This window comes from Nycticebus coucang, chromosome 22, assembly GCF_027406575.1.
Source record: "Nycticebus coucang isolate mNycCou1 chromosome 22, mNycCou1.pri, whole genome shotgun sequence".
NCBI classification, from domain to species: domain Eukaryota; kingdom Metazoa; phylum Chordata; class Mammalia; order Primates; family Lorisidae; genus Nycticebus; species Nycticebus coucang.
Window position 1 is genome coordinate 33020104 of NC_069801.1, and position 25844 is coordinate 33045947.

A 25844-nucleotide genomic window follows, 5' to 3' on the forward strand; every position below is an offset into this window, starting at 1 on the left:
TTTTCATAAATATGAAAAATAAAATAGAGGCATTTTAGTCATCTTGGTCAAGCTGCCTTTGAGTTCTTAAGCAAGTCATTTTCCTTCTTTGGACCTCTTGTTTAGTAATCTGTAAAATAAGAGAATTGGGCCACATGTTCTCCTGGGTCTCTCCTAGCTGTAAAATCTCTTAATTTAAGTAATCAAAATGTGTTAGGAAGCAGTCGGGAGCATTGTTCCACATCCTTGAGCTATTCTAGTCAAAGAATTTGAAATGAGTAGATCTCCATAGTTAATTGCCTGGTGTCATTTGGTCAGTAGTGAAGAGTGAAGGAATGAAAGGTTAAATCTTAAACAGTCAGGGATAACTGAGCGATGAGTCCCCAGGACCCCAAGTAGTGCTTTCTTCACAGTAAGCATTCACTGTGGACTGACTGGCTAAATGAAGGGATAAATATTAAACCCTTAGATTATTGGCTGGTGCTGCAAAAAAGATTTTCTCGTTCACTCCATTGTAGGGCCTTTCAGACCCTTAGTCTGCTAGAGCACCAATTAAACATGCAGCTGCTGACAACAGAATTATTTTGATTGCGTGCCATAAGCTACCAACTTCACCATAGATCTTCCTGTTTAGCTAAGTGGTGGTGGTTTTAGCTTTGGTTTTACCAAGTATTTTGTAATGTAGCATTCCATCAAATTAGGATGCATCACCTTTCAGAACGATGGATTTTTATTCCATTTTCTGAGTTTTATTAAATTTGAAATCGACCCTCAAAGCCCAGTAACTAGTTCAAAGTTAGGACAGCAAGTCAATGACAGAGTAGGTTCTTTTTTTTTTTGCAGTTTTTGGCCGGGGCTGGGTTTGAACCCGCAACCTCCGGCGTATGGGGCCGGCGCCCTACTCCTTTGAGCCACAGGTGCCACCCTGAGAGTAGGTTCTTAACTAACATTCTTTTCTGGTATAAAGCCTATTAGCAGTAATCAATGGAATACAAGGATTAAATTTATAAGCAATCAAGTCTGCATAAAAAAATTTTTTTCAGAGAATCCTTTATATCAGTTTCTAGGATCTCTGTTTCCTCATCTGCAAAATAAGTAGATGAGTTAGATAATCTCTAAGTGTCCTTCCAGCTTTTGGAGGTAGTGATTTTATGAAATACTGCCAGATGTAAATGACGGGAGAAGGAAATTGTAGCCCAGCTACAATGTTGTTCATCTTTGAATTGTGGCTGCTTTATGGGGTATCTGGAGGCAAGCATATGTTTACATCTGCAGAAAAGGAAAAATCTAAGCCATGGCCCCAGCCAGGGCTGTTAACCAAAAAGGATGTAGGGAGGTTATTTTGAAAGTATTTATTGGAGTACTGTGGAGTTAACATGAGTATGAAGATTATACTTGAGGTGAAATACTATTTTTTTTTGCAGTTTTTGGCCGGGGCTGGGTTTGAACCTGCCACCTCCGGCATATGGGGCTGGCACCCTACCCTTATGAGCCACAGGTGCTGCCCTGTGAAACACTATTTTTAAAAGTTGTTCCAAGGCTGGGCACAGTAGCTCATACCTGTCATCCTCTGGCCTTAATTGACTCACCTATCTCAGAGTCATAAGCATATATCATGGTTAATGTTTAAACCCATGGGAATGGATGGTATTGCTTATGAAAAGTATAGAATGAGAAAAGGGCCCAAGACTGATGAGACATCCTCACCTCATTCCCATCCTTAAAATCTCTTAACATTTAGAGTTCTAGGAGAGAAGAAGAAAGATAACAAAGGGTATCAGGAAAGGATCGGTCAGGACGAAACTAGGAAAGTGCAGTATCACCAAAAATAAAAGTGTTTCAAGAAGTTCTTTGCAAAATTTTCTATCTTATATCCCTGTTGCGTCTCACAGCAATAAGATCTTTTGCAATAATTTTCACTAGCTCTGGAAAATGTCTGCCAGTGCAGACATTTATTTAGTTAATAACACAGCACAGTCCTGTTTCACTAACAGTGAAATACTAAGGAATAGGAATTTTAATGTATCTAAAAGCTGGTATTGAGAGACAGATTTATTTGGAAGTTAAGAAAAGGAAGCAAGTATTTTCAAATTCATTTTCTTTATTGTTCTGTTCACCTTGTATTCAAAATAAATATCTGGATATTATTTATTTAGAGGTATTTCCATGTATTTCTCAACTTTAAAAAATGATGAGACAAATATCCATTGTCCCTGTCAACTTAATCCATAGAGCAGAGACGAGGAATGTCTAATAATTCTATAGAAAATGTTTTCTAAACAAGATTAAATCTAAATTTTTAAAGAAGAATTAGCTCTATACAGAGAGTGTCAGAAATTCAAATGCTCCAAAGTCTGAACCATTTTGATGTGACACTGACATGGTGCTTAGAGGAAATGCTCATTGGAACATTTCAGATTTGAGATGCTCAGACACACTGTTCCCACTCAACGTCCAGCCCCCATCATCATCACCTCCACCATGTCACTGCACCAGAAGTAACTTTAAGGTTCCCCTCCTCACTCCAGCCCCACTGATTTTTCTTCAGTAAAAACATCTTTAATGCTACAAAATGGAATTATAGCAGTTGCTTTTTCTGGGAACTCTGTTATTGGAGAAACAGTCATTTCTGCTGAACTGCCTCGCAGTTGTTGCCTAACAAAATATGGTATAATCAAATTATAGTATGAAATGAAGCACACTGGTAATTACCGTTGTAATCTTCATTTTTCACTGTTCCCTGGGGCTTTCGCTCCTTGGTAATGTTAGCCATAGGTCATCATTTCTAGAATCAGATTCCTAATTTTAGTGTGATCTCTGGTCTCATGTTGACCAAAATTAGTCTTGCCCAAGCTTACAGTTTTCTTTTACATTTATTATTGTCCTCTTCCATTTTCTGTCATCCCTGGCTTTAATTGACTCACCTGTTTCACTGAATGGGAAATACTTTATGGAAGAAAAAAAAGTGGAGATAAATCCAGGCTAATGAAATATGGCTGTTCCCCCCCCCCCACCCGCCCCGATAACTGAGAAAAATCCGATTTTTAGGGACAAATATTTCATTCTTTCCCGTCATCTCTTAATGTGGCAAAAGTCCTATTCTCTTCTGACCACTTTTGTTTCCTTTTAGAATTATCTGTCATTATTGAGCTTGACTGTCATAGAGAAAAGTATAACATTGCTTGTTATACTTGTTCATGTGGTTTTAAAATTCTGTTGCTTCATGGTGAGCCTAGATATACAGTATCTTTTTTAAAAAATTTTTTTATATACAGTATATATGGATCTTACTTGGAGTGTACCTCCAAAGTTTTGAGGGACATTTCCCAGCATCACTGGCCTGTTGTTTCTCTTGTAATCAGAGGATACTGTTTCAAGATTATTGGCCGCATGTGGTCTGTGGCCCTGGAACAGAATGAAATTAAATGGCCACAGGGGGATTAAGTTATGAGGTTGGTGTTTTTTACACTGCCAATATATTCTGACTAATTGAGTTGTCAGTCTTAATCAGGAAAGAGTATTACCTATTACCAGTGGTCAGTTAAGGCTATTCCCCAAAGTATCTTTTATCTTAAATCCTAGTCTTACGATATCATTCTTTTTTAGGATTCATGTATATTGAACTTATGGTATGATATTTTGAAGTTGATACTTTTGTATTCTCTGTAGCTTTTTGCATTAAATAAATTAAGCAACAGACTGGGAGTAGGGAACAAACCCATAAGTCATTAGGTTAAAGACCTAAATAGTGTCATAACTCTCCAAAATTACATGTCCATAGGAGGATGTATTGAAATATGAAACCACATGTTTTCTTGATACTTCACTATGCCACTATTTTTTTTTCTTTTTATCTCTGGTTTTCCTTCACTGAACCATAAATGCTCCAAGAATAACCAGACTAAATCTTCTTTGGGTTGCAATTATCTAGATGTTTCAGAAAGAACAAGTGGATCCTCTTCAGATGAAATTGCAGCAGGTGAATGGACTTGGCCAGGGATTAATTCAAAGTGCAGGAAAAAACTGTGATGTGCAAGGTTTAGAACATGACATGGAAGAGATCAATGCTCGATGGAATACACTGAATAAGAAGGTAAGTGAGAAGAGGGTAAAAAATGTACTGGGATCAGAAGGCAGAGAAAAGAGACATCGAAATCTAAGGTTTCTCTGAAACTTGAATGCAAATAAAAACTAATAGTTGCAATCTATAGCTGCTAAACAGGGTCTATGGAAGTGTTAAAAATTGCTGTCTTTTCCCAAAATAAGCCTGCATGTCTGTGATACAGGTTGCACAGAGAACTGCACAGCTCCAGGAAGCCTTGTTGCATTGTGGGAAGTTTCAAGATGCCTTGGAGCCATTGCTCAGCTGGTTGGCAGATACTGAAGAGCTCATAGCCAATCAGAAACCTCCATCTGCTGAGTATAAAGTGGTAAAGGCACAGATCCAAGAACAGAAGGTAAGTGAGAATGTTGGGACAGTGAACTGTAACAGCCATAGGGAGTGGTAGACAACACATTGGTTTATAGTTTAAGGAGCAATTCCGTTTTAGTAGAATTCTAACCTACTTCCAGTCATCCTGTAAAGAAAGGTTGAAATTGATTTTGATCATCTTACTTTAATCTTCTAGTTTACTGTGGCATTTTAGACTGAATAATTTCACTTGTTCCTATGTCTTATTTCACTGTTCTTCTACAGCTTTATAGTAACAGGTTTTGATTGTTTTCAGGGTCAGTGATATTCTGAATAACATATTATGTACAAGGTTCTGTCTATGTTTTTTGTTGGTTTAATTTCTAATTTAGTGCATTTTAATTTAATTTTATTTTTTAATTGAGGTATAATCAATCAATAAAAAATGACATAGTTACAATTTACAGTGCAATGTTTTGATGTAGATATACATTGTGAAATGATTTCTGTACTCAAGCTAGTTAACGTATCCCTCACTTAACATGTTAACCACTTTTCAGTGTCCTTTTGGTTCAAAGGACATTCTGTACTAGTCATATAATGACAGTCATTTTTCCATTTAAGTGTGTAAAAAGTTATGTGATTGGTGAGAACTGTGCTATTCCTTATGCTTTTTCCTTAAGAATGGAAACTTCTTTTTACTCCTTTCATTAAGTTTAGGGTGGGGTTGTTTCTCCTGATTTTTTTTCTTTATACTGCAGATTTTCAAATGACACTGTGCTATCATTTTCATTCTCTTTAAACATGTGTATAATAGTTGCTCCAGCGGCTCTTAGATGATAGAAAGGCCACAGTAGAAATGCTTCAAGCAGAAGGAGGCAGAATAGCCCAGTCAGCTGAGCTGGCTGATAGAGAGAAAATCACTGGACAGTTGCAACGTCTTGAAAGCAGATGGACTGAACTACTCAGCAAGGCAGCAGCCAGGTAAGGCCAAAGGAATTTTGAGGAATGGGTCTAAGGTTTTTTTACGTCCTATTTTTGACTTAATGTCATGCAAGTGCTCTAAATAAAAGCTCATGAATGATTCATATAGTACTTTGGAAGGGGGTTAACAGTTTTTATTTAAAAAAAGAATAAGTTTTGAGAGATACTCCATATAACCAGATTCACTTTCAGGAAATGAACTTCAAGTACTCATAAATTTCTGAAAAGTGGAAAGACTCCTTGGTCTGTGTGTTGTTGTTTTGCTGCAGTATAATTATGGTTCCAAATGACAAGCACAGACTCTTTAACAATCCAGCTAAGGTTTTTTCTGAGTTTTTAAGACAGATTTTTCTCCCTCTATGTTTATAAATAATGCTTTTGATACTTGGATTTGAAATTTGTCATATTTCTTTTCTATTAGTTTATCCTAATATTAGATGTTTTTGCATCTAGGAGCTAGTCTGCAGTTCTCTTAAATATATGGGCTTCAAGAGATGCATAACCTTTCTTCAATAATTGGTCAGAAGAAGGAAATGCTTTCTCTTTCCATAGCTATAAGTAACCCTCTTTGACTTGAACTTAACACACCACACAGACGTCTTATCTTTTAACTTACCCTGCTGCTCATTTTTAAAATAAATACTAGATAATCAGAAATCAGTAAGAAAGTCAATTTGTCATTATAGTCTATGGCAGTCTTCAAGTAACTCCTTCAGGGAGTGCCAGCTTACTTGGCTGATTTTTAAATTTTTTGTAAATACCGGATCTTGCTATGTTGTCCAAACTCGTCTCAAACTCTTGGCCTCAAGCTTTCCTCTAGCCTCAGCCTCCCACAGTACTTAGATTAGAGACATAAGCCACTGTACTGGGCTGCTAAAGACTTTTGTTTGGATTTTTAAATTTTGGATACTTGATGCTTTTAAATTACTTTTAGCCGTTCTCTTTGATACCTAAGTCTTACTACATTGAATTCCTCAAACTCTCAGATTTCAAAATCAGAGATGAATCAGAAGAACATAGAAACTAGGGGAAATTTTTTTAAAATGAAATCAATTTCAATCTTTAAGATATGTTTTAGGCCGGCCATGGTGGCTCATGCCTAATAATAGCACTCTGGGAGGTCAAGGCAGGTAGATTGCTTGAGCTCAGGAGTTTGAGACCAGCCTGAGCAAGAACAAGACCCCATACTAAAAATAGAGAAATTAGCTAGGCATTGTGGTGGACGGCTTTAGTCCCAGCTACTTGAGAGGCTAAAGCAAGAAGATCACTTTAGCCCAAGAGACTGAGGTTGCTGCTATAATGACACCACAACACTCTTCCTAGAATGATAGAGTACGACTCTGTCTTAAAAAAAAAAGATTATATGTTTTAGTTGCAATCATTGAAGATGTATTTTGGAGACCTTCTTTTCCTAAAAAGAAGTTCTGTACTTAGATTACCTCTTTAAAATAGTAGCATCTAGAAACAGGTTTTTCTTTACATAATTGAATTTCCAGATAACCAAATGCCAGATCTTTTTATTTCAACCATTTTTTTTTTTTTTATTAAAATAAGTTTGTCAGGGTGTAAATAGCAGAGGACCTGGCACAAAGTATGTATGAAGCAAAGGTTTACTGAACTGAAGTGCATTGTGTACTCCCAGGCCTTTTCAAATGACATATCTTTTGGTCTTTTCTTAGTAGTTCTCAGTCAACTTTATGACCTTTCATTATTAACCTATGGCAATAGAGTTCTGTAGTTATTTTCCTTGTCAGGCAGCCTCCAGTGTCCAGGCTTCCTCTCCCCTTTGTAATTTGCTGCTTTTATTCTATAGACAACTTGAAATCCAAGCTTAATGTGGATGTTATATTAAGTAAGACTCCAAGTGACCTATGAAGTTCATGGAAATTTTGGCTGCTATTTGTGTTGGCAAATGCAGGCAGTCTGGGGTCATTTTTTTGCCCCTTAAATCTGGATTCAAAATATATTCTGCTGCATGAAATTATAAGAAGCTTGAATGGATTTGGGGGCAATGTAGAGAGAGTTTTAGTTCATAGAACTACAGTATACTACTTTTCAGATAACACTTTTTACTTACAAGTGAAGGTAGCAGTGACAGAGAAAGAGAATTTGAAACTGATGATTTTTTTTGATTCCTTTAAACTTCATTTAGGTCACATGTTAAGGTGATGCATGTACTACATTCTGTTTTGATATATGTCCGTGTGATATAAGGAGAAAGAGCATTAAAAGATCTGATTCTAAGCCTCATTCTACTATTGCTGCTCCTTGGGTGATTGGACAGATCTTTCTTTAAGCCTTCCAGGTCAATTTTCTTATTTATCATAGTGGGATAATTATTCTCCCCACCTTAAAGGTGATGGCAGGCTCAAAATAAGATAATGCTATGAAAACCTTTACAACAGCAAAATGCTACATAATGTGTATTTTGTTTACTATTGGTATTTAACCTATACTTAGTAAAGGTACTATACTAGTAAAGGTACAGTACTATTTAATGTGACTTTCTGCCTGAGCAACTTGTTCTATATCTTTGTGCAGGCAAAAACAGCTGGAAGATATCTTGGTTCTGGCCAAGCAATTCCACGAGACAGCTGAGCCTATTTCTGACTTCTTATCTATCACAGAGAAAAAGCTTGCTAACTCAGAACCTGTTGGCACTCAGACTGCCAAAATACAGCAGCAGATCATTCGGCACAAGGTAGGAAGTAGTTACAGTTAATGAAAGCACAGAATTGGAATTAGAAATCCTGGAAATAAGAAATGCCTATAGCATTTCAGATGTGTTTTGCAGGTTTGTTTTTTTTTTTTAAGTTTAATTTAAAATATCGTCAAATTATTTATTAGAAAAGTCACATTCTTAAAGAAAAAATATAAACTGATTAATAAGCTACCATCAGAAAAAACAGCTTTTGTTCTCAATTTTTAGATTACTTTTGCCCTTCAGTAGGTAAACTTTTTTATTATTTAATTTGTTATGTTGTTTGTTATTCATTGTTATTTTACTTTTCATTTATTTTGTTTCTGTTATTCATTTTCTCCATCTGGATTTCCAGGCTCTGGAAGAAGAAATAGAAAATCATGCAACAGATGTGCACCAGGCAGTCAAAATTGGGCAGTCTCTCTCCTCCCTGACATGTCCTGCAGAACAGGGTGTGCTGTCAGAAAAGATAGACTCACTGCAGGCCCGATACAGTGAGATTCAAGACTGGTGCTGTAGGAAAGCAGCCCTGCTTGACCAAGCACTGTCTAATGCTAGACTGTTTGGGGAGGATGAGGTGGAGGTGCTCAACTGGCTGGCTGAGGTTGAGGACAAGCTCAGTGCAGTGTTTGTAAAGGATTACAAACAGGATATCCTGCATAAACAGCATGCTGACCATCTGGTATTCATGTTTTCCATTCTTACTGGTTATTTTACTAAGTTATTTTATTTTGATTTGTGTTTCTCTTCATTTTTTTTTCTTCTTCTTCATTTCAAGTATTTTAGCTTTATTTTATGCCCAAGTTAATAGTTTATAGAATTGGTATTAAGTACAAATCTATTTTTGGATGAGTCCATGGAAATACTTGTATTTAACAAACTAAACTGGTAATTCTAGAAGGTGGTATGTGGCATAGTCAGGGACCATCTCAACTCCAACTCATGATTTGGGTTGTTAGATAACATATCACTAAGGTTCCATTTAAGCAGTTTTATCAAAGAGAAAGTACTTTCACTAAACCAGATATATCTAAATAGTGCACAGGATTTGGTCATATAACTTTTACTGTATTTCTGAAATTTATATGCTCAAATTTTGAGGATTCTGTGTCATTTTAGTAGAGCAGAGTTTGCCATTTTTATTTCATTTTTATGAAATCTCTTTGGGAATAGTAAAAATAGACAAAGCGCTTTTTTTTTAATAGTCTAATATTATTTTGCTTCTTTGACTTCAAATATGAAGAGAGTTTTCAGCCAGGATCCTGACTCAAGTCAACCTGTTTCTGCTGGTTTTCTTCTCTTGAACTTTCTGTCTTAATCTTTAGTTTTTGTTGAATTTCACTTCTGCCTTTCTTAAGTTCAGGTTTGATATCAATAGATTGGTATAGCTGATTTAATTCTAAATCCCTTTTTAGCCAGCACAGAAGAAAGCTTGCCTATAAGTATCTGATTTAGTTATTTTGAACAGTTAGTGGGCTAACCAAAAAGATAATGAGAAAATCAAATATCTGATATTTAGACTAAAGTGGTGTTCATCTCTTTAAAGTCTCATATTTCTTTCCCTTTGTTGTGCTGTAGTTTTAGAATTAATGGTATTCTTTCCTTTCAGGCTTTAAATGAAGAGATCATTAATAGAAAGAAGAATGTAGATCAAGCTATTAAAAATGGTCAGGCTCTTCTAAAGCAAACTACAGGTACTTTGAAAAATGCGTTTGTTAGCACCTCTGTTTCAAAGGCAATCACATTTCCAAGGAGTTGCTTATGTAAGCCACATATGAGGAGTTTAGTATTCACTGATTTTGTTACCATGTGCACCAGGAGGCTGATGCCCTGTGTTCTGTTTCCTGCTAAATCTTTTGAAAACTAAAGGACTTAGTTGTCTCACATCAGTTATAGATGATGATTCCCCTTGCCCTCCAGTATTCTGTATGTGAGCATTCACTGAATGGTGCTATGAACATCTAGAAATACCCAACTATCACCTCAGACCTTAATAATCTCAGAGGTGGCCTCTTTTATCAGGTGAAAGGTTTATTTTATTTCCCACATACACTTAATATGGAATGTTAGGTGAAATCATTACTACAGGAAGAGAACATCTATAAAAATAAAGATCTAATTGGAAGAAAGCATTAAAGGGACCCCACATTCCTGGCCCTTAAGTATGATAAATTATGTCTTATATCTCACAGGTGAAGAGGTATTACTTATCCAGGAGAAACTAGATGGAATAAAGACTCGCTATGCAGACATCACAGTCACGAGCTCCAAGGCTCTCAGAACTTTAGAGCAAGCCCGGCAGCTGGCCACCAAATTCCGGTCTACCTATGAAGAACTGACTGGGTGGCTGAGGGAGGTGGAGGAAGAACTGGCAGCCAGTGGAGGACAGTCTCCCACAGGGGAGCAGATACCCCAGTTTCAACAAAGACAGAAGGTGAACTGTCACTCCATACTATAAAAGGAACAGAAGTGTTCCTCTATCAGAATCCTTAAGTTTCATCACTTTTACTTTAATTTAAACCAAAAATGTCTGCCTCCCTTTTTTGTTTACTCATGGACAGTAAGATTCAACAAAGACATATATAAATACTGTTACGTATATGTTCTAGTCTAAAGAAGAAAGAAATTGAATCTCAAATCCCTAGGAAGTTTGCTTGGTATGTAACATATTAAGTCTTACCTCCATTCATTTCTCAAAGAGTGTTTCATGGTTTTATTTGATTCTCCTACAGGATCTAGTATAGTTCTAGATGCACAATAATACTTTATATCTACTTGTTAAGTTAAATTCCTAGCCAATGATTAAAACATTATTTGTGATTTTTATTGAAGGAGAAAAAAGAATGAAGTACTCTTTGTTTTACCCAGAAACAGTCTGGTTCAAGAAGTCATGCAGATAGTTCTAAGTAAATAGCAGCAGCTAAGTCTAAAGTCAGGCTTCAGAATGATTGAAAAATCTGAGACAAGAAAAAAATAAGTGAAGGAAGGAGGTCAGAGCCCTGCTGGGATGTGTGGTGGAGATAGCACTTTCCACCCAGCACAGCTGCTATTGTGCTTTATTTAGCAAAGCATGGCCTGAAAACTCTCTTCCCTCCTTAGGAATTAAAGAAGGAGGTTATGGAGCACAGGCTGGTGTTGGATACAGTGAATGAGGTGAGCCGTGCTCTCTTAGAGCTGGTGCCCTGGAGAGCCAGAGAAGGGCTGGATAAACTTGTGTCCGATGCCAATGAGCAATACAAACTGGTCAGTGAGACTGTTGGACAAAGAGTGGATGAAATTGATGCTGCTATTCAGAGATCACAACAGGTAATGTTTGTAATACCTCTACATTAATATTTTAGATAGTGGGGACGGTTGTCTGAGATACAATACTATGACCCATATAAATAATAATGACACAAGAATGAGAATGAGTTCAAACTAAATCTGATGCAACAAACATGTTTCAGAAATGGGAAATGATAGGTAGTTTGTGAGGATAGACCCAGGTTTGGTCCAAAATACTTGACCCCTTTGAGTAAAGAGCTTAGAGAACAACCTTCATGAGGCTTTTCCTTAGCTAATGCCCTGCTAAGCTAAGAAGTTTGATGGTGATGGGAGTAGATAATAAATATCTAGATCTATAAAGTCCAAATGCATTATAATCTTAGTTTGATATAATCAACTTTCTTAGCATTAGATGAAAGGGGGGAAGGAACCAAGAACTATAATTACTATCATATGCAAACCAAAATAGTAGACCTATCCAAAATAGAACCTCTCAGAAAACACAGGTATCATATTTCCCTTGATCTTTTTTCCTCCCTGCTTTCTGGGAAAAGGTTATTTGCCTTTTTCTGTAGCCATATATCACCTATCAATGGGCCATAGCACAAAAAATAAATTAATATAACAACTAATATGAACAACAATTAATATGAACAACTCCTTGGGTTCATAGTGATAAGCAAATGCATTTTGAACCACACAGAAATTTACTTTGATTCTAGGTAAACAACCAGTGTGTCTTTAGTGTTATCCCTAATCTTGGCTAGATATTTCAGTATGAAACTTACCATCTTTGGGAGAAGCTTATGCTAAATACTAGTGCTGGTTGTCAAAGTTGAAGAAGAAGAGGTAAAAGATTGGGGGACCCTCATGAAACAAAAGTCATATAGAGCATGTTTTTGTTACTATTGCCTACAAAGATTTGGTGTTTCTAACTCTCCTTCAGCTGAGCAAGTACATCCAAGTTAACTTGCTGAGCTGGTGGCTCATGCCTGTAATCCCAGTACTCTGGGAGGCTGAGACGGGTAAATTGCCTGAGCTCAGGAGTTCAAGACCAGCATGAGTAACAGTGGGACTCTGGGTCGGCGCCTGTGGCTCAGTGAGTAGGGCGCCAGCCCCATATGCCGAGGGTGGCGGGTTCAAAACCAGCCCCGGCCAAACTGCAACAAAAAAATAGCCGGGCATTGTGGCGGGTGCCTATAGTCCCAGCTACTCGGGAGGCCGAGGCAAGAGAATCGCATAAGCCCAAGAGTTAGAGGTTGCTGTGAGCCGTGTGACGCCACGGCACTCTACCAAGGGCGGCACAGTGAGACTCTGTCTCTACAAAAAAAAAAAAAAAAGAGTGGGGTTCTGTCTATGAAAATAGCCAGGCATTTGTGGCGGGCACCTGTAGTCCCAGCTACTCAGCAAGCTGAGGAAAGACAATCACTTGAGCCCAAGAGTTTGAGATTGCTGTGAGCTGTGATGCCACAGCACTGTACTGAGGGCAACAAAGTGAGACCCTGTCTCAAAAAAAAAAAAATACAAATTAACTTGACTCAACTACATCCATGTTAAATTTATATTTAAACATCTAAATAAAACTGTTGTTTAATATCTTCAGAGCTAAGAGGATTGGCAGAAAGACGATGTCAATTTCTGTTGTTTCTATTTATAGCACTACTAACAGGGTTCCATAACTTCTTTTAAAGAAGTTTACATATTATCGATTCTAATTTGTCTGCATCTTGATTTGTGATTCTTCCCAGTTTGGGCTTTACTTTGTGAGATACAAATTATGTTATTCAAAATCCAGGCCTCTTTGTGTTGAATAAATTAGAATTCTAAGGAGACCTTGACTGTAATTTGTTTTTCTTCAATACCTCTACTAGTATGAGCAAGCTGCTGATACAGAACTGGCTTGGGTTGCTGAAACAAAACGGAAACTGATGGCCCTGGGTCCAATTCGCCTAGAACAGGACCAGACCACAGCTCAGCTGCAGGTACAGAAGGTAAGTTTAACAGTGGTGTGCCCACTCTGACCTGAGCTAGTAGAACCATCAGTACCTTAGAGTGCCGAGAGTTTGTGACTAATCCATGTTAAATGGAATGATTTAATGGCATGATAGAGGATAGAAATTAATTTTATGTGTACTTGATTGGTGTGAGGAAGAAACTTTTTGCTTTGTGAAAAAGAAGTGACCAGGAAAGAATAGTTAGCAATTTCCTGGATGATTTTTAGGAGGGAAAATATTTTTGTAAACTACTGAAAAAGATAAACAAAAGAAGATGTTAGATAGGCAAAGTGTCAAACTTTTTAAGAACATTTTTTGATGTGCAATTTTTCAAAGTTTGTGTAAGTTTTCACTAACACAGGCTCAGGGTCTCTTACTTCTTCACTTAACTGCAGTTTACTTTTCAAAGGCTTTCTCCATTGATATCATTCGACACAAAGATTCAATGGATGAACTCTTCAGTCACCGTGGTGAAATCTTTGGCACGTGTGGGGAGGAGCAGAAAGCTGTATTGCAGGTGAATTGCATTGATTTATATACCACATTGTTGTGTCTTGATCATGCTGCATTAGAAGTACAATTGTGAAATGATGGATTAAGATTTTTTTCCTCCTGGACTTTCTTATTACTGATTAATTGTTTTTGTTTTTTGTTTTTGAGATAGGCTCACTTATGGCACCCTCAGAGTGCCATGGTGTCACAGCTCAACACAACCTCTTGGGCTTAAGTGATTCTCTTGCTTCAGCCTCCCAAGTAGCTGAAACACCGGCTATTTTTTGTTGCAGTTGTCGTTGTTTAGCTGGCCCAGGCCGTGTTCGAACCCACCACCCTCAGTGTATGTGGCTGGGGCTATAACCACTGTGTTACAGGCACCACGCCAGATTAATAGTTATTAAAATCCAACTTGATAGTCCAGGGAATTCAAACTCCTAGCCCCATGTTCACAAATGTCTAAACAGCTATAGTATAAAATGTGAAATATATTGCAAATCCACTTTCTTTATAACAAAGAAATTGCTACTTATTCTTATTCCATAAGGAGTAAGCTTTGAGTTACTTCTCAAGGAATTTATGGTAGGGTTTTTAGAACTGCATGTATAGATTAATTCCTTCCTCAGGTCCTTCTAAAAGGTCACCCTCTCACACACACACACACACACACACACACTTTTTTTTTGAGCCAGAGTCTCTGTCGCTCTAGATAAGAGTGCTTTGGCATCATCAAAGCTCACAGCAACTTCAAACTCTTGGGTTCAAGCAATCCTCCCGCCTCAGCCTCCCGAGTAGCTGGGACTACAGGTGCCCACCACAGCACCTAGCAATTTTTTTGTTGTAGTTGTCGTTGTTTAGCAGGTCCAGGCCAGGTTCAAACCCACCAGCTCTGGTGTATGTGGCCTGTGCCCTAACCATTGAGTTATGGTTGCCAAGCCTGAGGGCTCAGTCTTGCTCAGGCTGGTCTCCAGCTCTTGAGCTCAAGGAATCCACCTGCCTTGGCCTTCCAAAGTGCTGTGATTACAGGCATGAGCCACTGCACCCCCACAGGTCACCCGTTTCTTTCTTTTTTTTTTTAATTAATTAATTAATTTATTTATTCTTTTGAGACAGAGTTTCAAGCTGTTGCCCTCAGTAGAGTGCCATGACATCATAGCTCACAGCAACCTCAGACTCTTGGTCTTAAGCAATTCTCTTGTCTCGGCCTCCCAAGTAGCTGGGACTACAGGCATTTGCCACAATACCAGACTATTTTTTGTTGAGATTGCCACTGCTCTTTTAGCTGGCTGGGGCCAGGTTCAAACCCGCTACCATCGGTATATGCGGCCAGCGCCCTACCCATTGAGCCACAGATGCCACCCCAGGTCACCCCATTTTTAAAAGGATTGTCCAATAGAGTTAGTTTTAGACAAGATTTGTTTATTTTTTTATCAGGGGCATGGTTGGCCATAATTCCTCAGAAACATTCATAAATCAAGCTATTTATTGTAAACCTTAGAAGCACAAATGACAGATTACTGAAGACTTTTATTTTTGAGACAGAGTCTTACTTGGTTACCCTCAGTAGAGTGCCGTGGTGTCTTAGTTCACAACAACCTCAAACTCTGGGGCTCAAGTGATCCTCTTGCCTCAGCCTCCCAAGTAGCTGGGACTTCATGCCCCCGCCACAACACCCAGCTGTTTTAGTGACGAGGTCTCGCTCTGGCTCAGGCTAGTCTCAAAGTTGTGAGTTCAGGCAATCCACCTGCCTCCGTGTCCCAAGTACTAGGATTACAGGCATGAGCCACTGCTCCTGACCTCTTGGCAACATTTTTTATTAGAGGAAAAAAGACAGGCAAAACTTGATGGGCAAAGACTATATCCTGGCCCCTGAGATGGTCAGTTTTAAACTGATCCATTATAGTAATACTATATCTAATATGTGTCATTGAAAGGTTAATTTTGCTGTACTTTTCTTGTGTTGTTTTACTGTCTTTTAAACCATTTTAATCTTTCGAAAATTACAGAAATAATATAAGAATAAAATTCAGATAAATATAAAAAGGAAAATAAAAATCATTTGTAGTCTTACTAGATTAGTCCATACATTTAAATAATTTAGTGTGTATACCCTTAGATTATTTAATATGTATGTAATATACCTACCTTTTTTCTTAAAAGAATGATTGACAATATTAGTAACTTTTTTTTTTTTTTTGATTCATAGGAAAAGACAGAGTCTCTAATACAACAATATGAAGCCATTAGTCTTCTCAATTCAGACCGGTATGCCCGCCTAGAGCGGGCACAGGTCTTGGTGAACCAGTTTTGGGAGACTTACGAAGAGCTCAACCCCTGGATTGAGGAAACTCGGGCACTAATAGCACAGTTGCCTCCTCCAGCTATTGATCATGAGCAGCTCAGGCAGCAGCAGGAGGAAATGAGGGTAAGGAGTATCCCAAGTTTTATTTTATTGTAGAACTAAAAATGGGCTCTGTAATTTGTTCATAAATGACAGACTTATTTGTGCCTACTGTGTGCAAGGTCTGTGTTATGAAGTTAATTCTTAATCAGTTAGAATTTCTTTGCAGAATAGAATATGTATCTGAATTATTTCCTTTCTTGTTTAATATGAATTGATTAAAGAATAAGATCATGGAGACGTTGAGAAGCTGGGTACTAGAGAGGTAAAGAAAGAACTAACCAAACAGTCAAGGGAATTTAAAGTATTTCTGGGGTCGGTAGAGTGTTCTTAGACTCAAGGGGTGCTTGGATGTGGATGGCTCTTTCTAGTTGGTTAGGTACCGACTAGAGTGAGAACTTTTGCTGTCTGTAGTTAAGACAAAAGGGAAATTTATAGACATTTCAATTAATGCTGTTACCATTAATGACACTTTATTAAATGTTTATTTCTGGGTTATGTCTTGTGCTTATTGCTGTCTCCATGATCCTGTAAGTGGAAGGAGGCAAACTGGGAGGTAGCCAGCAGGAAGGTCAAGTCACTGAGGGCCTGGCTTGCCAGAAATGTGGCTGCTCCATAGCTCGGCCTGCTTGGTGTCTCTCAGTCTGGGGAGGTAGATGAATATTAAACCATGTAAATTACAGTACACTGCATAGAAGTATTTATAGAATGGAAGAGGTTGGGGTAGATTGGCATGACATGGGTGGTCAGGGAGAGTGAGAAAAGATATATCCAGAAAGGCTTCCAGAGTGCTGAGGCACCTGATTACTGGCTTTCAAACATTAAGATCATTAGAACAAGACTTAGATGTTTTTCTGTTTCCCCCATAAATGAGAGATGCTGGGACCTGCTGGCTTTTAATAATTTAGATTTTTCTTCTCGAAATTGGTATTATCTCTGATCAAAGTTATCAAAATAAATAAACTGGTATAAAAGTGCCCATTATGTTTTCATCCATATTTCTTCACATAGCAACTAAGGGAATCTATTGCCGAACACAAACCTCATATTGATAAGCTACTAAAGATAGGCCCACAGCTAAAGGAGTTGAACCCTGAGGAGGGAGAAATGGTGGAAGAAAAGTACCAGAAAGCAGAAAACATGTACATTCAGATAAAGGAGGAGGTGCGCCAGAGAGCCCTGGCTCTGGATGAGGCCGTGTCACAGTCTGCGCAGGTATGTGTATATGTGGTGCCTGCCGCTCCTGACACTCAGCTGTCCGTTAGTCTACGCAGGAGGTCCCTGTGTAAGGTGTGCCTCTGCACAGGAATGTCCAGACCAGCATGTTGATAATACATGATTGATAGAGCAGGAAGCTTTGCCTATCTGCATTTTTATTCTAGGGAACATTGCCATACTGATACTATAAGGAGGGTAAAATGCATCTTGGCTGGTATGTATTATCTGCTGATGGTTTCCCTGAAAACTTTTCATGTTTTAGGGATCCTTTACCAGGGATGATTTTGTATAAATTTATCTTACAAATTCAAAAGCAGTGACTGCCTCAAAAAAGTAGTTCCTGTTTGTTCTGTTACTTTTGAGATTTAGAATGATAGCACATTAATTTTCTTACTCAAGAATCAACAAAGTAGCTTCTAATTAAAAGAAGGGAAGGAAGAAGAGCCAAAAGGGAAGCATAAACCATCTGCAGTGGAGTTTAAAGCATGTAACTACATACTTTACAACTAATATATTACTGTTATTGATACTTTTGTCATGTCTGGGTATTTTATTCCTATGTTTAGTCAATATTCTTGGTTAATATTTGTACTTACTCACGTTTTCCCCCCACCTTCCGTCCCATCTCTCACTCCCATTGTGGAATGTGTTACTTTGTGTTGTTGCTGCCTGCTCCTGTCTTCCCCATATGGTCACATTTCATTGTTGTGTTGACTGCGCCCACCATTACAGATCACAGAGGTAAGGTACTCACCCCATTGTATGAGGGTGTTCTTACAAAGCTGAAAATTGAAGGCATTACCTATCATAAAATTTCCCTTCCCGTTAGTGGAGTAAATTTGATTAGTGCCATTAACTATGCCAGTTCTGTTTGGGGTGGATCCTACAAGTGAGGGAGTGTGATGGGAAGTGATTTTGTTAAAGAAATCCTGTAAGACTCTTAAAATTGATAAGCCTTACTCTAATTAAAGAATCCAGAGTTGGTTTTAGTTAGATTTTTTTTTAAGAGTTAAGCTTAAAGCTGTTTTGTTCCCTTTTTCTCACCACTCAAAGAATTTTATAATTGTAGTCATGTTTTTCAAAGTATCAGAAAGGTAGAAAGGTAATTGTTTTAAAATAAGGTTAGATTTGGCCTTCCTTAATTACCTTTCATCATGCCAACATTTTCTTCTCTCACTGTTCCATACAGTGGGTAGTTAAATTGCATGCCATGATAATTTTAAATGCCAAACCATGTAGCATTTTAAGTTCTTCATCCATTCACACAGCTGGTGGAGGGCATCTAACTTGTTGGTCTGGTCCGTTGCATGCAGCTGTCATCTGAGATGTTGACATACTGACTCTCACCAGTTTCATAGTCTTGTCCCTTTTTCATTACATTGGTTGGTATAGGAGAAATACTGTGGCAGCACTTAAGATTTGAGTTGATTTCTGGTATATTATCTGGTATCTTTTGATTCTTAAAATAAATATTGGCGGGCGGCGCCTGTGGCTCAGTTGGTAAGGCGCCGGCCCCATATACTGAGGGTGGCGGGTTCAAACCCGGCCCCGGCCAAACTGCAAAACCAAAAAATAGCCAGGCGTTGTGGCGGACGCCTGTAGTCCCAGCTACTTGGGAGGCTGAGGCAAGAGAATCGCTTAAGCCCAGGAGTTGGAGGTTGCTGTGAGCTGTGTGAGGCCATGGCACTCTACCAAGGGCCATAAAGTGAGACTCTGTCTCCACAAAAAATAAATAAATAAATAAATATTGGCATTTTTTTAATCTTAATGGGTCAACTCTGGTATGTCATGCCCAAAACAGTTTCTTAGCTAAACCCAACATTTTAACAGCCAGCCATTGGGCTGGGCTGAGCACATGTTATCCTAAATAGTAGTAGATTTATACCTTGTCCTTGTTCCCTAACACTTCCCCAAGAAGTGTGATATACTTTTGCTGTGATGCCTAATGTTGCAATATTTGTTTAGTTTCATGATAAAATTGAGCCCATGTTGGAGACTCTGGAGAATCTTTCCTCTCGCCTGCGTATGCCACCACTGATCCCCGCTGAAGTAGACAAGATTAGAGAGTGCATCAGTGATAATAAGAGTGCCACCATGGAGCTAGAAAAACTGCAGCCATCCTTTGAGGCTCTGAAGCGCCGTGGAGAAGAGCTCATTGGGCGATCTCCGGGAGCAGACAAGGATCTGGCCGCAAAAGGTAACTTGATGGGTATACTTATTTTTAATGAATATCAATGGAATATATCCTAGGCCATGGCTTTCAGCATCCCATCAGATGTATTTATTTCATTGAACATAAAGGCAGTTCCCAAGTAATGAGTATTCCAGAAAGTCATTTGGAAGTCATTTTAAATTCAGAACACATTTTCCCTTTGAAACAAGGTTACAATTGGTAGTTAGATTCCCAGGCCAGGAAACAAATGCTTCTTTAACCCCTAATGTGAGTAAACTACAGTATCAATAGTGGGTAGAACATAACTACCTTTTGTAACACTTTCCATGGGAAACATATAAGTTCAACCCAGAAGAGTACGAATGGAATTCTTATTTCATCCTCTTTGTACATTAGAGGTTCTGTGTCTTAACAGTATCTTTATATTAGTTTATTTTCAGATTACCTCTGTGATCCCTTTATGTGGGAGACCAAAATAAGCTAAAAGTGCTAAGGTAGACACAATAAAACTAAGATAGAAAGCATCCTTCTAAATGTTTAGAGCCCTTTTTAAAGACGGTTTTGTTGAAAGGGTTAGAATTAGATGGAATTTCTGGTGTGACTGATTTCAAGTATTTAGAAAAGTTCTATTCACTTATCTTTTTTACCTCTTCAGAAATCCAAGATAAATTGGATCAAATGGTATTCTTCTGGGAGGACATTAAAGCTAGGGCTGAAGAGCGAGAAATGAAATTCCTCGATGTCCTTGAATTAGCGGAGAAGTTCTGGTATGACATGGCAGCTCTCCTGACCACCATCAGAGACACCCAGGATATTGTCCATGACTTGGAAAGCCCAGGCATTGACCCATCCATCATCAAACAACAGGTTGAAGCTGCTGAGGTAAGAAAAAAGATAAAATCTCTTCTCTATGTGTTTGTCCTCTAAAAAAGCACTTTATTGAAGTATGTTATGTTAACTGCTTAACCAGGCTGAGTTCCTCAAAAAAATTTTTAAGTGTTTTTTTGGTGGTTGTTGTTCGTTTTCTTTTTTTTTTTTTTAATGTTCTTCCTTTTGGCGATTCTCTTTCCCATTGCCTCCCCAGTAGCTGGGATTACAGACGCCCACCACAAGGTCCGGCTGTTTTTGATGTTAGTAGAGACGGGCTCTTACTCTGGCTCACTGCTGCTTATACTGGTCTGGAACCTCTGAGTTCAGGCAATCCACCCACGTCGGTCTCCCACAGCACTGGGACTACAGGCGTGAGCCACCATGCCCAGCCAAGTGTTTTGTTTTGTTTTTTTTTTAAGACTTTCCACTTGAAAAAAACATGTGCTTGTTATAGTAAATCTAAATTTCTTGAATGTTACAAAATAGACAGTAGAAAATGAAAATTAATTTCAGATTTTTCATCCAGAGATAACAGTTGTAACTTTGACATGACTTTTTGTAGTCTTTTTGGAATTTCAGTTTTTACTAAATGAATTTCTCACCTCTTCTCATCCTTTTAGCACAAGCCAAGCCTATCTTGATATAACCTCTATTGCTTCTTTTATTCCAACTATTTTTCCATATGGAAACATTCCCCATCCATGCCCCTGTCAATAATGCCCATCCATGAGCCAATTTTTGTGACATGTCACAAACTTCTTTAAGATTATAGAGTCCATGGCTCCGCACCTGTAGCTCAGTGGTTAGGACGCCAGCCACATAACACCGGGGCCAACCCAGGCCTGCTAAACAAGAATGACATTGTGGCAGGCACCTGTAAGTCTCATCTACTGGGAGGCTGAGACGAGAATTGCTTAAGCCCAAGAGTTTGAGGGTGCTATGAGCTATGGCGTCACTGTACTCTAATGAGGGTGACATAATGAGACTCTGTCTCAATTTAAAAAAAAAGATTTATAGAGTCTAGCACTCCTTTTATATCAGTCTGCCAGTGTTCAAATTTTTTATTTGTATTGTATTATTTTATCTTTCTTAATATACTTTTCTGTAATACACTTCTAAGTATAGATTATAATCGCTTTGGAGGCCTTTGGCGATCCTCCTATCTCAGCCTCCCAAGTAGCTGGAACTACGGGAAAAACTAGCCCCGCTAGTTTTGGGGTTTTTTTCAGAGATGGGTCTCACTTTTGTTCAGACTGGTTTTGAACTCCTGAGCTCAAACAATCCACCTGCCTCAGTCTCCCAGAGAGTGCTAGGATTACAGGCATGAGCCACCATGCTCAGCTTCCCTTTGGTGAATTATTGAAGCTCATTGCACCTTTCCCGTAATTTTTTATGTATAGGTAAATCTATACATAATATATACTTGATATATTTTGTGAATAGATATGAAAAATAACCACCTAGAGTCTGAAGTTTCGCTGTCTGGATAAGCGAAATATTATGAACATTGAACATCTGCTATTGATAAGGGTATAAATCACATTTGCAAAGTTTGGGAAGTTCTGTTCTGCTTTCTGTTTTGGCTTATTTTCTGTTCATTACATTTAGACTATTAAGGAAGAGACAGATGGTCTTCATGAGGAGTTGGAGTTCATTCGAATCCTGGGAGCAGATTTGATTTTTGCCTGTGGAGAAACTGAGAAGCCTGAAGTGAGGAAGAGCATTGATGAGGTGTGGAGGAATGAACGAGGCACTCAGATGGAATTTTAGTGGGCTCAGAAAGTGGTGTCGTTTGGAGAATCTCACTGCATATTTTTCCCCTAGATGAATAATGCTTGGGAGAACTTAAACAAAACATGGAAAGAGAGGCTAGAGAAACTTGAGGATGCCATGCAAGCTGCTGTGCAGTATCAGGACACTCTGCAGGTGAGAGGCCAGGAGGCGACCACCGTGGAAATATAGGTTTCGTCTGTAGTCATTTCTTGAATTCCTCACAGAAGTGGGTCACTTTTCACAGGACATTCTCAAACCTAAGACAGGGCTATTCCTCCATTCTAACCACAGTTTCCCACTTCTACTGAGAAAAGTAATGACATATGTCTGAATTTCTATTCTTCCTATTGTTTTTATCGTCAGCTGTGCATGAAGCAGGCCTTACTGTGAGAGTCTTTGCTTGCTAGAGGTTCCAAACCCAGGTTACCTTGAAGCACAACATGTAACAGTGAGCTTTCTAACTGGCAATGAGATATGTTAACTTTTATTCAAATTTAGTATTTCCAGAATGTGGTTTATGTTGGGCATCATCCCTATATTGTTGGCTCTGTTCTTAAATCTCTATTACTAGAGCAAAGGTTATTATCCTTTATTTCTGCCCCCTACCTAAGTATGCAAACAGCACAGGTACTCCTTATATTAGCAGGAATAATGCTAATTCTCTACCAAAAAAAAAAAAAATGCTAATTCTCTACCAACTTCTATTTTTTGTTTTTTACTATTTACTTATATTTTTATTCTAGGCAATGTTTGACTGGCTGGATAACACTGTGATTAAACTCTGCACCATGCCCCCTGTTGGCACTGACCTCAACACTGTTAAAGATCAATTAAATGAAATGAAGGTTTGTATCTGGAAGTGAAGAGCTGCTGGTTTTTAGTTTTTAAAGGCTTGGTTTGATGCTAACATTAAGTATGTCTTTGATAGGAGTTCAAAGTGGAAGTTTACCAACAACAGATTGAGATGGAGAAGCTCAATCACCAGGGTGAACTGATGCTAAAGAAAGCTACTGATGAAACAGACAGAGACATTATACGAGAGCCACTGACAGAACTGAAACACCTCTGGGAGAACCTGGGTGAGAAAATTGCCCATAGACAGGTAAGAAGTGTGGTAGGGTACATCAATGACTTCCTTTTGCTCTTTTCTAATTTGCTAATGAATGTTCCCTTTCTGTTTCTGAGTAGCATAAGTTAGAAGGTGCTCTCTTGGCCCTTGGCCAGTTCCAGCATGCCTTAGAGGAATTAATGAGCTGGCTGACACACACTGAAGAGCTGTTAGATGCTCAGAGACCAGTAAGTGGAGACCCAAAAGTCATTGAAGTTGAGCTCGCAAAGCACCATGTAAGTATTTTCACTTTCCACCTCTGTCTGTCTCTGTTGGAGCAGAAACCATGTTGCCACCAGCAGCTTTTTGATGTGTGTTTCTTAGGGAACCCAAGCTTGATGATATCTATGGAGATAAATTATATTTTTCAACATTTTTTAGGTTCTAAAAAATGATGTTTTGGCTCATCAAGCCACAGTGGAAACAGTCAACAAAGCTGGCAATGAGCTTCTTGAATCGAGCGCTGGAGATGATGCCAGCAGCTTACGGAGCCGTTTGGAGACTATGAACCAGTGCTGGGAGTCGGTGTCACAAAAAACAGAGGAGAGGGAGCAGCAGCTTCAGTCAGCACTACAGCAGGTGAGTGTGACGTCCGAGCTAGTGAGGGAGAGCTGTGCATGTAACAGAGAGCCTGTCTAAGTCAGAGAGAGCAGTTGGGAGTAGAACCCCTGCTGCTTAAGGGGAAGGTCCTTTCCGTGCTAAAACTTGTCTCGAAAGAGCAGCTTTTGAGTGGGTAGTTCTCTTTTGGATTCATTTATAGCGCAATCTCTGTATTTTCAGAACTAGTAAATTCTTCACTGTAAAAACCTTGTTCACAGATTGGGTTTTTTCCTGGATCAAGTCAGATTCCCCCCTGGTCAACAGAGCCTTAGTCCTATAGTTAATGCATCAGATTATATGAGACATCTGTAATAGGTTATAGTGAGGTCTGAAGGAACCTGCTAGAATTCTAACAGTAAGTAAGTATATTGAGCCCCTGTTAATACAGCAACAGAAGAGCTCTGCCTATGAGCAGCTCAAAGTTTCACCCTCAAGATAAATTCCTAGTATCATTTAGAAAGTTTGCTTTTGGCCAAGCATATTGGCTCATCCCTGTAGTCCTAGCACTTTAGGAGGCTGAGACACAAAGTAGAAGGATCACTTGAGGCCAGGACTTGAGAGCAGCTTAAGTAACATAGCTAGACCCTATCTCTACAAAAAATAGAAAAATTATCCAGGCGTAGTGGCACATGCCTGTAGTTCCAGCTACTCGGGAGGATTGCTTGAGCTCAGGAGTTTAAGAATACAGTGGGCCGTTATGATGCCACTGCTCTCTAGCAACAGAGCAGGTCCCTGTCTCAACAACAACAAAAAGGAAAATTTACTTTTGAAGTTGAAAATTGACTACTAACATTACTCATATGTCTTTTTCTCGAAAGGCCCAGGGTTTCCACAGTGAAATTGAAGATTTCCTCTTGGAACTAACTAGAATGGAAAGCCAGCTTTCTGCATCTAAGCCCACAGGAGGACTTCCTGAAACTGCTAGGGAACAGCTTGATACACACATGGTAATGGCAGTTGCTTGAAATTGTGCATAAGCATTCCCATATTCAATAGCTTTCTGAAGTCACAGTGATACATGTATCTGGGAGTCTACAAAGTAGTGCATCTTTACCAACAACATAGTAAAACCTTGCAGATTACTGCTTATTAGAGGCTTTTAATATTTTACTATAAGCAGCAGGGAAGAGTCAACTGGAAATACATCAGTGAGCTGGTAAATCTTGAGTTGATCACTTTGATTGGCATAAGAATATTAACTTGAGGCCAGCGCAGTGGTTCACACCTGTAATCCTAGCATTCCGGAGGCCAAGATGGGTGGATTTCTTGAGCTCAGGAGTATGAGACTCGTCTCTAGTAAAAAAATGGAAAAACTAGCCAAGTGTTGTGGTAGGCATTTTAGTCCCAGGTGCTCAGGAGGGTAAGGCAAGAAGATTACTTGAGCCCAAGAGTTTGAGGTTGCTGCAAGCTGTGATGCCACAGGACTCTACCAAGGGCAACAGAGTTAAGATACTTTCTCAAAATAATAATAATAATAAATTTTTTTAAATACTGACTTTAAGGTGAGAAAGTCAAGAAAACAAATACATAATCCTGCCTTTTCTTATAGGAACTCTATTCCCAGCTAAAAGCCAAAGAAGAGACTTACAATCAGCTGCTGGACAAGGGCAGGCTCATGCTGCTAAGCCGTGATGACTCGGGGTCTGGCTCTAAGACAGAACAGAGTGTTGCACTCTTGGAGCAGAAGTGGCATGTCGTCAGCAGTAAGATGGAAGAAAGGAAGGTATTGCCACAAAATCCAGTGTGTTGTTACTGTATTTGAGTAGCCGCATGTATGGTAATTGCCATCTTGTTTATGAAGATTTTCAAAGACCAATATTTTGTAACAGAAGTTACAGAATTGATAGCCTCAGATCTGGTTATCTTTTCTGCT

At 38.8% G+C, this 25844-nt stretch overlaps 1 protein-coding gene across 11 annotated transcripts in view; it reads left to right on the plus strand.

Moving 5' to 3' along the window:
* MACF1 (microtubule actin crosslinking factor 1) overlaps positions 1-25844 on the plus strand; it is a 401452-nt gene that overhangs the window by 337070 nt on the left and 38538 nt on the right. For 6 of the 11 annotated variants that reach the window (XM_053575600.1, XM_053575601.1, XM_053575606.1 and 3 more), the window contains 22 exons: positions 3911-4072; positions 4266-4436; positions 5208-5374; positions 7916-8075; positions 8431-8757; positions 9685-9769; positions 10268-10509; positions 11175-11381; positions 13214-13333; positions 13746-13853; positions 16035-16253; positions 17241-17444; positions 19413-19644; positions 20276-20502; positions 22099-22221; positions 22315-22416; positions 23007-23108; positions 23192-23365; positions 23452-23607; positions 23753-23950; positions 24790-24918; positions 25521-25694. In XM_053575600.1, coding sequence (XP_053431575.1) covers positions 3911-4072; positions 4266-4436; positions 5208-5374; positions 7916-8075; positions 8431-8757; positions 9685-9769; positions 10268-10509; positions 11175-11381; positions 13214-13333; positions 13746-13853; positions 16035-16253; positions 17241-17444; positions 19413-19644; positions 20276-20502; positions 22099-22221; positions 22315-22416; positions 23007-23108; positions 23192-23365; positions 23452-23607; positions 23753-23950; positions 24790-24918; positions 25521-25694 — 3789 coding nt within the window. The remainder of the gene's footprint in view (positions 1-3910; positions 4073-4265; positions 4437-5207; positions 5375-7915; positions 8076-8430; positions 8758-9684; positions 9770-10267; positions 10510-11174; positions 11382-13213; positions 13334-13745; positions 13854-16034; positions 16254-17240; positions 17445-19412; positions 19645-20275; positions 20503-22098; positions 22222-22314; positions 22417-23006; positions 23109-23191; positions 23366-23451; positions 23608-23752; positions 23951-24789; positions 24919-25520; positions 25695-25844) is intronic. The other 5 variants (XM_053575603.1, XM_053575604.1, XM_053575609.1 and 2 more) reach the window with 1 other exon arrangement.